Source organism: Vigna unguiculata, chromosome 3 (genome assembly GCF_004118075.2).
Source record: "Vigna unguiculata cultivar IT97K-499-35 chromosome 3, ASM411807v1, whole genome shotgun sequence".
Taxonomy (NCBI): Eukaryota; Viridiplantae; Streptophyta; class Magnoliopsida; order Fabales; family Fabaceae; genus Vigna; species Vigna unguiculata.
In genome coordinates, this window is record NC_040281.1 from 39,463,664 (window position 1) to 39,477,878 (window position 14,215).

At 36.9% G+C, this 14,215-nt stretch overlaps 1 protein-coding gene across 1 annotated transcript; it reads left to right on the forward strand.

Moving 5' to 3' along the window:
• Positions 1-3,265: 3,265 nt before the first annotated feature.
• On the forward strand, positions 3,266-13,686 carry LOC114175372 (dual-specificity RNA methyltransferase RlmN). Its single transcript, XM_028060147.1, has 9 exons — positions 3,266-3,475; positions 3,588-3,664; positions 4,745-4,847; positions 5,059-5,156; positions 5,349-5,479; positions 5,566-5,674; positions 12,161-12,352; positions 12,472-12,608; positions 13,193-13,686. The coding sequence occupies exons 1-9, from the start codon at positions 3,304-3,306 to the stop codon at positions 13,479-13,481; spliced, it is 1,308 nt and encodes a 435-aa protein (XP_027915948.1). The 5' UTR covers positions 3,266-3,303; the 3' UTR covers positions 13,482-13,686.
• Positions 13,687-14,215: the final 529 nt, after the last annotated feature.

Consider the following 14,215-nt stretch of genomic DNA (forward strand, 5'->3'; position numbering starts at 1 on the left):
CTTCTTGTTCTTGTCTCCATCTCCATACGTTTTCACTAAAATCTCCTACCATTCCTTTGCAATTGTAGCTTTCGAAATTTTGTTCAAGATTTTCGACCCAAGACATTGATAGATGAGGAATTTGGCTCTGCTGTCCAGTTTTTGCATGTTCTTGAAATTTTTCTTGCCTTCAATAGTAGCTTTGCTTCCAAAAAATCACTACATTACCAATTATTTTCAAATTTCTACAACTCACACATATTGTTTTTATCGTAATTAAAATTTTGAGCTTTTAAATTAGTTTTATTTTTCAGGGTTATCCTATTAATTAATCACGTACAAGCCGTTTTGTTCAATGGAGAAAGTTATAATAGTTTGAGGTCACTCTCTCAAAATGGTTCCTTTTTTTTTTTTTTTTTAAATTTACTTATTAACAATAAACAAAGATTTTAAATTGTTTTAGGACTGTCCATTTAACTTTTATTTAATTCTCTTTCACTCTTTCTATCTAACGCAAATCCTATCTAATTAAAATTATATTTGCTACTGATATTCCTAAATCTAAATTTAGTAGCTATTTGTAGTTATTCTAAAATACTATGTAATCAACTTTTGATATTTATAATCTAAATGAATCATTTATGCATAATTGCACAAGTATAATACTCAACGTTATTAAAATGCGACCATGAATTCTCTAAGTATGAAAACAGTACATTACAAAAAAAATCTTAATTAATAATCTGTAGTGACAAAAAATAAGTATTATAGTGTTTAATTTAGATATCAATTTATTAACTAAAAATAAAATTATTGGTAACTAAAATAATTGTAAGAAATTATAATTAATTTCTAAATCGGTAACTGTCACGTCCCATCTAAATAGAATAAATCTACTCAATAAAACATCACATAATTATAATAATAAAAGAGCAACTAGATGAATAGTATACATATAAGGATCCACTATTACAGTCATCCATAAATACACTTAGAAAGGAAACTTAGACATACCACAATGCCATAAACAAAACATAAATAAAGAATTTTCACAATTTTGCAAAAGAGATGCTCCTACAGCCAAGAATTACATAGGTCTAAGGGCCTTACGATTGCTCATAAGAGCCACAACTAATAGATCCAAACTAAGCAGCTGCATCACCACCATCAGATCTATCATCAGGAATTCTCCCATCTGCTCCCACCATTAAGGTGATCATCGCAAAAGAGAAACCAAAGCCCGGAAACAGACAAAAAGGAAAGGGTAAGCTAGTATAAAATAATTTTCAACATGTTATAGCAAATAGGTACTTAAAACAGTTCTCAAGCATACAAGGTAGGCACAAAATCATGTTATAGCAAACAAGCAGGACACTATGACTCAATCATCTTGGATACATATAATAAGATCGAATTCATTGGACGCTTGCACTTGTGGTGGCCTCTACTACTCTGCAGAGCCATTGCCAATGGGTTTCACCCTACCACACACAAGGTTAGCCTTCAAGCATCTAAGGCCATTATCCTGCCAAAGACTAGGGTCTCCCGCTACTCTCACCACTTGGATCAGTTTGCTCTACGTGAGACAAACTGATCCTTTAGAGTTTCGGGATGCGATCTTTACTTGAATCCTTTTCTTAATTATATACACTACACACCATCATGAGATCTCCCCACGAGACTCATGGAATTACATCTATCTCATACCAAATTCATGTTCCTCATATCATAACCACAACTTTTATCTCAAACATCCAATTCTCGTGCCAAAACACCACCAACCAACAATTCCATCCCTCAATTCATTCCAAGCATACCAATTTTAGTTCTCACCAACCAAATAACACATGCATATTCATATACTTCACGCATTTTCAAGATAAACAACCAGCCACAATTTAATTGAGAAAGTAAACCACAAAATTTGCACTGTTTTTGCTTAGGCTAGAAGTCTTCACCCAAGCGACAAGGACTGTCTCGCTTAAGCTAGGCTCTCTCGCTAGAGCGAGCGTGTTACAGTGACACTCTATGAGCTCTCTCTTGGGCGAGACCTTCTTGCCTATGCGAGATTGTCACTCGCCCAAAACTAAAGTCCCTCGCCTGAACAAGGATTCGCGCAGAGGACGCAACTGGTTTCCTCAAGTGCTAGCAGAGCCGTTCTCGTCTGATCGAGATGATGCATCGCTCAAAACAAAAACTCTCCGCCTGAGCAAGATGCTCGAGCAAAACCAGGGCGAGCTTCTATTACTCTCGCCTAGGCGAAATGAGCTCGCTTGGACGAGAATATCAATTCACGTCACTATTCTCACGTGCAGGGCAGAAACACAACTCAAAGCAACATCCAAAATGCAAGCAAGCTAGTTTCACACGATCAAAAATATTATTCAAGCACCAAAGACATAGAACAGACCGAAAACATGCAGAAATAACTTTAAAACGTTAAAACCTAGCTTCCCTTACCTGGAAAATGCTAGCAAATAGAATGGTAACCCAAGGAAGAGCAACAGGGCATTGAAGCAAGCTAAGGAACTGAAAGCAAACACACAGAGTCGAGAATGAGGTACTAGGGAGAACCAAGACAAAATTAGAGCCTCTGAACCGGAAAAGAGTGCGAGGGAGAGGAACAATTCTGGAAAAGAGCATAATGAAAAGGTTTGGGGCGGGAAAGGGGATATTAGGGGTCCCCTAATGGGCTGGCATTGAGCTCAAGAAAAAGGCCAGGTCCAAACACTTATAAGCTAAAAAATGGGGCTTACAATCACTAAAATAGTTTCAATTATAAATTGATTTTTAAATTAGTCACTAATATTAGCTATCTATGTTTTAAATTCAAAAGATATTGGTCTCTAAATTATTCTCTAATTAATAAATTAGTTATTTGATAGTTTTTTTTAGTGATACTAATTTTGATGTGGTGAACATATTTTTTTTTAGAAATTTATCCTTACTGTTTTTTAATACTCTTTTATCCTTACATATATATGCAATAGCACTTATATTTCATTAGTTATGACGTTAGTATTTTGAATTTTTCATATTTATTAGCCTTTGCAAAAAGTCTTATATTTTAATAATAATCAATGTTATTATCAGCAAAATTATAATTTTATCTTATGCAATTTAAATAATTCCCGGGGTAACAAAATTGAAACTAGCTAAACTGATAATATAAAATTGGTCTGAACCAATTATTTTTTAAAAATATATTTTATTTTAATTTTTGAAAATGATTTCAAAATAATTTTCAGTAAAATAGTACTGAAAGAACAAATAACTAAGAGGGAAAGATTGTATTGGAGGAGGAGTTTGAGCGTGAGGTGCGTGATGGCTATAGGAGCAGTTGCAAATTCCACTCTTCTCCTATCTTCTAAACCCAATCACTTCTCCTTCTCCCTCACCAAAACGTCGCCGTTTCTTTCTCTTCTCTCTCCTCGCCTACGCCGCTTCCTTTCTGTTTCTTCTCTAACCGCCGACCACCACAACCTCTCTGATTTCGGTCACTACTCTTTCCCTAATTTTAAATAAATGCATAAATCCTTCTCTTGCTTTGTGTACTTTATTTTTTTTTTCTTTTTGTCTCTTTAGTTCATTACGTGTGTTTGATGCAGGAGATGGTGATGGCGTTGGAATTTCAAGTCAAGGTTCGAAGACCCTTCTCAAAGGGATGACTTACCCTGATCTTGAAGTATGTTTTTCTTTTTAACTATTTAAAAAGTCTGTGCATGTTTATAGCGTAAATGGTAATGAAATTTAAAATGTAATTTAGTATGTCATTTACCTCTGCGTCTGCATCACCACGTTTGTTCTCTTTTGGTTCTGAAATTTAACCTTTCTACATTCATTTTAATTTGTCATTTTAGTCTCTAGTTCCAACTGTCATTTGAGTGACTTAATTAAAAATTCAGAGGTACTGTTGTACACTAAAACATCTGGAAGTAAGTTGTTGAGTTCAGAGACTAAAATAACAGTAGGTCCTTAAATTCAAGGATCAAAGTAATAAAAAATATGTGATATAGACACACATATTAACTTTAAGGAAGATTTTCTAGCGGCAAGACTAAAGTGACACACAAATTACACTTCCTGAAAGCATTTTAATTTTAGTACTCTCAGCCAGCCCAGTGAGGTTAAATTACACACTAAAATGACTGTTCTCCCTTAATATTATGATACAATACATGTATGTATATAATCGTTACTAAATCATGATGTTGATAAAATTCCAGCAGTTAATTTTCTAATCAGTCTTCAGATTTAGCTTTTATCTCTCAAAGTGTACTTTATTTTAGAGGATTTAAATTATTTTACTTTTGGTTTCTCTTATGTTTGTGACAGGATAAGTAACATTGAATACGTTTTACTAATTATTTTTAAAAATTCTACATTATGTCTATGCTACACGTTGAAAAATGTTTGTGCTCTTTAACATCTGAATAAAATGTGATAAATATGATGTTTATTGCTATGGATGTGTATTAGGTTAGAGATGAGAGTGGAAGCGGAGTAAATATTTGTATGCAACATTTAACTAAAATAACGTTTAATCATTCATATATGATTAAGATTAACTCTTACTTCTCACGTTCTAACTAGATACACCCGCAATTAGTTATTTCTTACGGAAGTCACCAGGATTTGAACTTGTTTTAGTTCCCTTGTCGGATTCCCTGTTTTTGGTTCATCAGTTTCATTCTGAATAGCTCATGAACAAAAAGTTTCCGCATGTGACTCCAAATTTTATTGCTAATGGTTTATCATTGGACAGAAATGGGTTTACTCACATGGATACAGGCCTGGGCAGGCCATGATGTTATGGAAGCGAATGTATGGAAACAACATTTGGGCCCAACATGTTGATGAGTTGGAAGGTTATTTCTTCTTCATTTAATGCTGTATGTATTTGGGAGGGGGTTAAAAACTATTGTTTTATAATGTTTGTACTTGGTACGTCAGAAAATAATGTTTGTAAGCATAGTTCTTCAGACCCTCCTGGTGAAAAGTGAAGTTTTGCTTATGAATTTTGAGTTGAATAATTTGAATTGACTAGTAATTCTAGTAACTTTATTATATCTTATTCAGGATTGAATAAAGATTTCAAGAAAATGTTGAATGAAAATGCCGCGTTCAAGGCACTTGCTCTGAAAGAAATTCACACAGCATCTGATGGAACAAGAAAGGTTAAATTGATCTTTCTCTGTTTTATTTTCATAATTTTCATCATTCAATCAATCTAGCTAGAAAATGATATGAAACCTGGATGCTATTTATGTTTATGTTTATAGCTTCATAGTTACTTGCATACCTTGCTTATATCTGGTTGTGTTTCTGTAGAGTATTCTTGTTGACTTTAAACTCACAGGATATTGCAGATTTTATTCACATTGGATGATGGGCTGGTCATAGAAACAGTTGTCATACCTTGTGACCGAGGTAGGACTACTGTATGTGTTTCAAGTCAAGTTGGGTGTGCCATGAATTGTCAGTTTTGCTATACTGGAAGGTAAGTCTTATTTTTCCCTGAAGATGGCTATTTGATGGTTATGGTTTACTTTTCATGCACTTTATTATGCTTTATTATTTTTGCAGAATGGGTCTTAGGAGACATCTTACTGCTGCAGAAATAGCAGAGCAGGCTGTTTCTGCCAGACGCTTGCTCACAGATGAAGTTGGCTCCATCACAAATGTTGTCTTTATGGTAGGTCTGTCAGATCTTTGACCGCATTTAATGTGCATTTTGTTTATTGCCATGCTGACAACTCAGTATAACGATACCTATGTCTCTTATCCTTGAAATTAAAGCATGGTTTCTATTTCAATGTGCAAGTGGACTTTTTTTATATATTCATGTTATAGTGCAAGCAATGTGCTCCTTTCTTTTTTAATTGTCTTTGCGTATCCATAATAATGTTGTAGATAGGCCTTCACTTTTCCAAATGGTTTCCAAAGTACTTCTGTGTATGGTTTCTTATGTGTCAGCAATATAGAGCATGTTAGTGAACCTGTTTGTATTATTGTAAATGGATGTTCATAGGTCCATTACATGAAATGGAGAGGTAAGAATTTGTTTCTGGTGTTTAAACATGGATTTAAAAGTCTGGATAACCAAACATGCTCTTAGCTGTACTATTCTAATCTTCTAGTTAAAAGTTTGGATACCCTTCTTCAGATTCTTTATGAAACTGGTACCTAGAAAATAAGAGAATTCACGCAGTATGCAGAGAGGTAGAGATAGAAAGAGAATTTCTGTGTTGTCATATTGAGATTTCGAGTCTCAGCACCCAACACTATATTGAGTTTCCAGAAACTGCTTCTGAAGTATTGATAAGAACCTTGGGTGTATCACACAACAAGAGCTGGCAAGACTGGTTGGAGAACCCAAGACCTTATGATTTCCACACTGAAATTCTGCACTTCTAATATAAGACAAAATTCTCATTCCTAGCAATTGGATATTAACATGCACCACACGTTGCACCCTTGGCACTCATGCAGGATGGCTGTGTGCACTAGTCTGCAGTGAACATTGCAATTTTGGTGTCACCACCTATACTGTTCTTTTGCAGCTAAGAGATAAATGGAATGCTCTAGTACCAGTTTCTATCTCTATGAATTTCCGAAAAACTGACTGTCTTATTGATAAGTCCAGACTAAGACAGATATGTACAATCCCTGTATGATCTTATTATGGCTATTGTTCTTTCACTTGAACAAGAACAGTAACAACAAACGTTTACAACTTTAAAGGTCTTTCGAGAGGACCCCCTTCTCTCCTAATCTCCCACACTCCAAAACAATTCAAAAACTCCCCACCAATCCTAAAACACAGACTATTTATATTAGTCTTGTCTGCAGGAGGTTATAACTGCAGGAGGTTATAACTGCCCCTCTGCTTTATTTCTCCCAGTGTAGACCTTGCCACTAAACCTATCAGTACCCCCTCCATGAAGATTCACCTTGTCCTCAAGGTGAAATTCAGGGAACTCCTTGATGATGGTTGCTGCTGTTTCCCAACTATTTTCACTGTTTGGAAGATGCTACCATTGGATTAAAACTTCCATGTCGCCTTGGCTATTAATTCGTGTATCCAACAGTGTTGCAGGGTAAACTTCTAATATCAACTCTTTTGTAAGCGCTGTGGGTAATGCCTGGACATGAGTGGCCGGTTGGACCGCGCGTTTGAGCAAGGAGACATGAAAATCTGGGTGGATTCTGCTGTGATCAGGTAAAGCTAGCTTGTATGCAACCGTCCCCATGCGTTCGACAATTTGGAAAGGTCCGTAGAACCTAGGACTGAGCTTTTCATTTGGTCTGCGTGCTAAAGATTTCAATCTATAAGGCTGCAGTTTAAGATAAACCCAATCACCTATTTGATAATCCACATCACGTCTATGTTTGTTAGCCTGCACCCGATTTTGCTCTTGAGCTTTGCATAGGTTCCTTTTTAACTCCTGTAATAGGTCATCACGTTCTTGTTGGAGTTGATTAATACTTTCGATTTTAGATGGAATGGTGGTGCCCTTTAAAAGTAACGGAGGGTCTCGTCCATACAGAGCTTTGAAAGGAGACATTTTTGTAGAGGCACTGTAATTTGTATTAAACCAAAATTCAGCCCAGGGCAACCATTGTGGCCACTTCCGTGGTTGAGAACCTGTCATACAACGGAGGTAGGTCTCTAAACAGCGATTAGCAACCTCTGTTTGGCCATCGGATTGGGGATGGTAAATTGTACTGTATTTAAGTTTGGTGCCTGCGTGTCTAAACAATTCTTGCCAGAAATTACTCAAGAATAATTTGTCTCGATCGGAAACTATGGTGGAAGGAAATCCATGTAGTTTGACAACTTCGTTAATGAATAATTGAGCTACCTCAACTGCTGTGAAAGGGTGAGCCAAGGCAAAGAAATGAGCATATTTGGTGAATCTGTCCACCACCACCAGAATAGTATCTTTGTGCTGGACTTTGGGTAACCCTCCAATAAAGTCCATAGAGATGTCAGACCAAACTTGGGTGGGAATTGGTAATGGCTGTAAAAGTCCAGCTGGCGCTAATGTTTCTGTTTTGTTGCGTTGACATATCTCACATTGCATTACAAACTCCTTAATGTCTCTTCTCATCCCTTCCCAATAGACTACACCTGCTATCCTCTTAAAAGTGCGAAAGTACCCGCTGTGGGCCCCTAAAGGAGATTCATGCAGCTCCTTAATGAGGCAAGGTATGCGAGAATACTTCTTAGGTAGCACCAATTTCCCCTGATAGAATAATCTCCCTTTCCTTAACTCATAACCTTCCTGAGCTTTAGAATTCACCAACAATTCTTGGATTAAAGAAATCAACTTAACGTCCTGCTGAATTTCTTCCTCCCAAGTCTCCCATTCATCAGTTTGGAACATAGACACAACCCTAAAATATTCTCTTCTAGATAATGCATCAGCCACTTGATTTTCTTTGCTTGGTCGGAAACGAATTTCGAAATCACACCCAATGAGTTTGGAAGCCCATTTAAACTGTTCTTCTGTCAATAACCTCTGCTCAGTGAGAAACTTTAAACTTTTTTGGTCTGTAATGATAATAAAATGGCTACCCATTAGGTAGTGTTTCCATTTTTGGACTGCTTGAACTATTGCCATCAACTCCCTTTCATACACAGACTTTTGTTGACCTCTGTATGACAAAGCTTGGCTCCAAAAAGCAAGGGGTCTACCCTCCTGTAACAACACAGCCCCCAAACCTTTGCTAGAGGCATCTGTCTCCAAGGTGAAGGATTTAGAAAAATCCGGTACTGCCAATACGGGCAACTGGGAAACCGCACCTTTAAGACTGTTAAACGCCTGTTGAGCTGTTGCAGACCATAGAAATCACTCCTTAGTCAATAATTGTGTAAGAGGTTTGGCAGTCTTACCATACCCTTGCTCAAATCTTCTATAATAGCCGGTTAACCCCAAAAATCCTCTCAAAGCCTTAGCATCCTTAGGAACAGGCCAATTCCACATAGCTTCAACCTTCTTTGGATCTGCAGCCACACCTTCCTTGGAAATTATATGGCCTAGATATTCTAAACTCTGCTGTCCAAAACTGCACTTCTTTTGGTTGAGTTTCAATTTATGCTGCTGCAATACTTGTAGGATTTCCTGTAAATGTTCCACATGCTTGGCCATAGTAGGGCTGTATATCAAAATGTCATCAAAGAAGACGAGCACAAACATCCTTAAAAATGGTTTAAGGATATGGTTCATTAAGGACTGAAAGGTGGCTGGAGCGTTAGTTAGCCCAAAGGGCATGACTAGAAACTCATAATGGCTATCATGAGTGCGAAAGGCCGTCTTCTCAATGTCACCTTTTCGCATGAGAATTTGATGATATCCGGATTTTAAATCCAATTTGGAGAAAGTAGTTGCCCCAGCCAATTCATCTAGCAATTCTTCTATAACAGGAATAGGGAATTTGTTTGGAATAGTGATTTTATTGAGAGCCCTATAGTCCACACAAAACCTCCACCCTCCATCTTTCTTCTTGACCAATATGATTGGGCTTGAATAAGGACTGATACTGGGTCTGATGATTCCAGCTTGCAACATCTGTTGCACTAGTCTCTCGATCTCATTCTTTTGGTGGTGCGAGGACTTGTAGGGCCTGAGGTTAGGAATAGAACCACCTTCTTGAATATGGATGGCATGATCATAGGTGCGGCTAGGAGGTAGGCCAACTGGATCATGGAAAACTTCTTCATTCCCTTTCAATATTTCCACTATTTCTGTAGGAACCATGATGCCTGATGCCTCTTGGGCCTAGTCCCATGTAATGAAATAACATGCTTCTTCATTTTTCAAATCATGCAACATGGATTTGAAGGAAGATTCTGATTTAGACAGTGTGGGATCACCCACCAGAAGTTTCTCCTTCTCACCCTTACCAATTGTCAACCTCAAATTCCTGAAATCAGCTCGCACCTCGCCAAGAGATGCTAACCATTCCAGTCCTAAAACCAGATCAGCACCACCTACTGTGAAAACAAAAAAATCTTGTTGAATTTTCAGGCCCTGTAAATCCAAAATGAACCTTGTACACTTCCCTTGGCACTGTACCTTGTGCCCATCTCCCACCTGGACCACGTAAGGCCGAGTCTGCTCCTGTTGTAATCCACATTTAGATATCAATTCGTGTGAAATGAAATTATGGGAAGCACCACAGTCTAATAAAACCACCATGTCCTCTTTCCCAATTGATCCCCACAGTTTCCAAGACTTCTTAGTAGTAAGGCCAGCCATGGTACACATTGATAATTGCAAGGTCTGGCCTTCGTCCTCCAATTCTTGCGCCTGATTGGAATTCTTGTCTGGCAAGGCATCCAATCCTGATAATTCCTCTTCCGACATAAGCAACATGTGTAATTGTTTATTTTTGCACATATGGTTGGGGCCGAATTTTTCATCGCAACGAAAACATAACCCTTTTTTGATTTTATCTTGCAACTCTTCTTGGGTTAATTTTCGAAAAGGAGCCCCTCTTGGCCGCTGCATTCCCGAGGTACTGCTACCTATACTCGCAACTTCATTGCCCTCCCCTCTTCCTTTATTGGAGCCATCCAGAACTACTGAATTTCCTCCTTCCTTGGAATAACTTCTGGTTACCGAGAAAGGTTTGTAAGTGTTGTTGGTTTTGTTAACCACTGGTGGTATTGTTTTTGCTGTCACCCTTATCTTTTCTTCCACCATTTGGGCCTTCATCATTAACTCAGCCAGATTTGCAGGTTCATACAGTTTGACCTCTGCCTTGACCTCTTCCTTTAATCCATTCAAGAAAATACCGACCAAGTAATCTTGGTTAATTCCCTTCAAGAAACCGGCATATTGTTCGAATTTCTCAATATAATCCTCCACACAGCCTGTTTGTCTCAATCCAATCAGAATTTCAAAAGGGTTTTTTAACATATTCGGTTGGAATCTACGCACCACAGCTACCTTGAATGCATACCACTTTGGATTGGGGTTGCATGTTTCCGACCATTGGAACCAATTCAATGCTTTTCCTTCTAAAGCAATCATAACAACACTCATTTTTTCCTCATCACTGACTTCTTTTAATTTGAAATATCGTTCCAGCCTATTAATCCACCCGTAAGCCTCTTCTCTAGCAAATACTGGAATATCTAGTTTTCTCCATGTGGAGGAGAACCCAGAGTGCCCTATCACATCCTCATCATCCCCTGTTTTTCCTTCATTGACCACAGAATTGTCATTAGAAGCTTTTCCACCACTACCGTAAGCCCCTTGATCATGTCTTCCGGTCTTTGAAACCGCTCATGTTGTTCATTTTCATTCTTGCCCTGATCTTGAACCAAATCTTGAATCATCCTTTCCAGCCCATCAATTCTTGACTCCATTCTGGTATTCACCATACCCTGTCCGTCGTGCTCCACAGAACCAAGATCGCCGCTCTTGATACCAATTGATAAGTCCAGACTAAGACAGATATGTACAATCCTTGTATGATCTTATTATGGCTATTGTTCTTTCACTTGAACAAGAACAGTAACAACAAACGTTTACAACTTTAAAGGTCTTTCGAGAGGACCCCCTTCTCTCCTAATCTCCCACACTCCAAAACAATTCAAAAACTCCCCACCAATCCTAAAACACAGACTATTTATATTAGTCTTGTCTGCAGGAGGTTATAACTGCAGGAGGTTATAACTGCCTCTCTGCTTTATTTCTCCTAGTGTAGACCTTGCCACTAAACCTATCACTTATCTGCATGGCTATTTGTTGCAAACGAACCTCTAACTGCATGACTGACCGATTTAACTGCTTATATAACTGACTTTATGAGTCTGTTGGATCTGTTATCTTCCTTTTCTTCCTAGAATACCGTTCGGAAATTTGGATCATTATTGCTAACAATTATCCCTCAGTCTTGCTCTTTGTTTAGCCAAATGGAACCCAAAGCTCCCTGATATTCTATTTCTGTAACCATTTAGTATTGTGAAAAATGAAATATATTTTTGGTTTTAAAAATTGTGTCGTTATGGACATCTGCTTCTAGTACACCACTATAAATTCTTTGATGCTTATTAATGTTGTGTTGTGGGTTGTAGAGATGGGAAGGGGAAGAATATGCTAAATAGAACTCCTGATCCTATGTCTTATTATTGATAGGATGCTAATAACTGCTATACATATTTTAGGGCATGGGGGAACCATTTCATAACATCGATAATGTCATTAAAGCTGCAAATATAATGGTGGATGAGCAAGGGCTTCAGTTCAGTCCTCGCAAAGTCACTGTCTCAACCAGTGGGCTTGTTCCACAGCTCAAACGTTTCCTCCATGAATCTAACTGTGCATTAGCTGTTAGTTTGAATGCAACTACCGATGAGGTGAATTACTTAATACTTTGCTGTTATTGGTTGCTGGATCACCCTTAAAATTAGATATGAAAAGGCAAGTACAGCAATACAATAGAGGAATGAATGGTCACATTTGAATCTAATGTCAGGTAAGAAACTGGATCATGCCTATAAATCGAAAGTATAAACTGGACTTGCTTCTTCAGACACTTCGAGAGGAGCTTCGTCTCAAAAAGAACTACAAAGTCCTGTTTGAGTATGTGATGCTTGAAGGAATTAATGACAGGTTAGACATCTTTTTGCAAATAAAACTTACGACAGTGAACTATTTTGAAATGGATCATATTCATACTTGTAACTGTGCATAAAGGACTTTGTATGTTAGCACTGCGTCTTGTCATATGCACATATGTTATGTATTAATTGCGTTGACAATCATAGGTGTTTGAGTTGGAATGTTATAATGAATTTTAGATTGCACGATGTTCTGTACAATATTTGTAGAGAAACCTTAAAATTGTATTGTTTTCAGACGTTCTCAGTTTCCTTTGCGTTTTCATCCTATTCAGGGTAGCATTTGCCCTTTCATCCTCTGCATTCATTGCCCTCATCAACCATACCATGCATATGTAGTGTTATTAATATAATCACCGCATTCATTGCATTCATTAATATTGTGATTGTTTGATATGTTCCATCTCCTTGTTCCTTTTTTATTTGTAGCTGTTAATTTTCATTATGAATCATGAAGATAAACTGCTATGGTTGAAGAAGTCTTGGTTGACATTTAACTTTTCTGGTTTCCCCACTGTACACCTTTATTATATGTTAAAAGTAATTTTGTTGGCTGATTTACATATTTTACGGCAGTGATGGAGATGCAGAGAGGCTTATCGAGCTTGTGAAGGGCATTCCTTGCAAGATTAACCTAATCTCATTCAATCCTCACAGTGGATCATTGTTCAGACCAACCAAAGAGGAAAGGATGATTGAATTCCGTAACACAATTGCTAGGGCAGGATTGACAGTCTTTTTAAGACTTAGTAGAGGTGATGATCAAATGGCTGCTTGCGGTCAACTGGGTAAGCCTGGCACCATTCAAGCTCCACTGCTTCGTGTTCCACAGCAATTTCAAATGGCAATTGGAGGTTCATCTTGATTCATTGTGGAAGATACTGTTAACAGAATTCTTCCGTACGATCCTTGTGGTGGTGGTAGCTATGCTCACTTCATATTGAGAATGCAAAAGACAAAGAGCTAAACAAGGGGGGTGTCTGTCTCCATATTGCTTAATTCCTATTTTACAGTTAATTGACATTATTTTTTATAAATGTGAAAGATCCAAATTCTTTACTGACTAAAAACAGGATATAATAATATAAAAAAAAGAGATAGAAATAAGAGACATATATAACAATGTAGAAAAAAATATAGTTAGTATTTAATGGTATGTATTTTTCTTAAATTACTAGTAACATGCAATTTAAAGGCCTTTTAAATACAACATTATATATTTTTTAATATTATTATTTGATTATAAATTATGTCTTATAAAGAATTATAGTTTTATGCATGATAAGATTATTTGCTCTTTTGTTACTTTAAAAGTTATAGCCATTGTGATTCTAATTAGTTGACATTGTGTAATTTGTTACGCAAATAATTTATAGAAGTTAAACTCTAGTTTAAGTCCTTTAGGATTTTCAATTTTTTAGTTTTGTAAGTCATAGCGTTAAAGAAATCAGTTCAACATCAAAAAATGTTCAACTTGACATTATTTATAACAAAATATAACGAGATTTTCTAATTACCTTTAATTATTTTTTAAAATTAAAATAAATAAATACAATTTATTTATTTAGTATATGATGAGATTTTTTGTATGATAAAAAA

Coding starts and splice junctions, on each gene's coding strand:
- LOC114175372 (XM_028060147.1), top strand. CDS start 3,304: ATGGCTATAGGAGCAGTTGCAAATTCCACTCTTCTCCTATCTTCTAAA. Junction 3,665..4,744: donor TGACTTACCCTGATCTTGAA/GTATGTTTTTCT, acceptor ATCATTGGACAG/AAATGGGTTTACTCACATGG. Junction 4,848..5,058: donor ACATGTTGATGAGTTGGAAG/GTTATTTCTTCT, acceptor TATCTTATTCAG/GATTGAATAAAGATTTCAAG.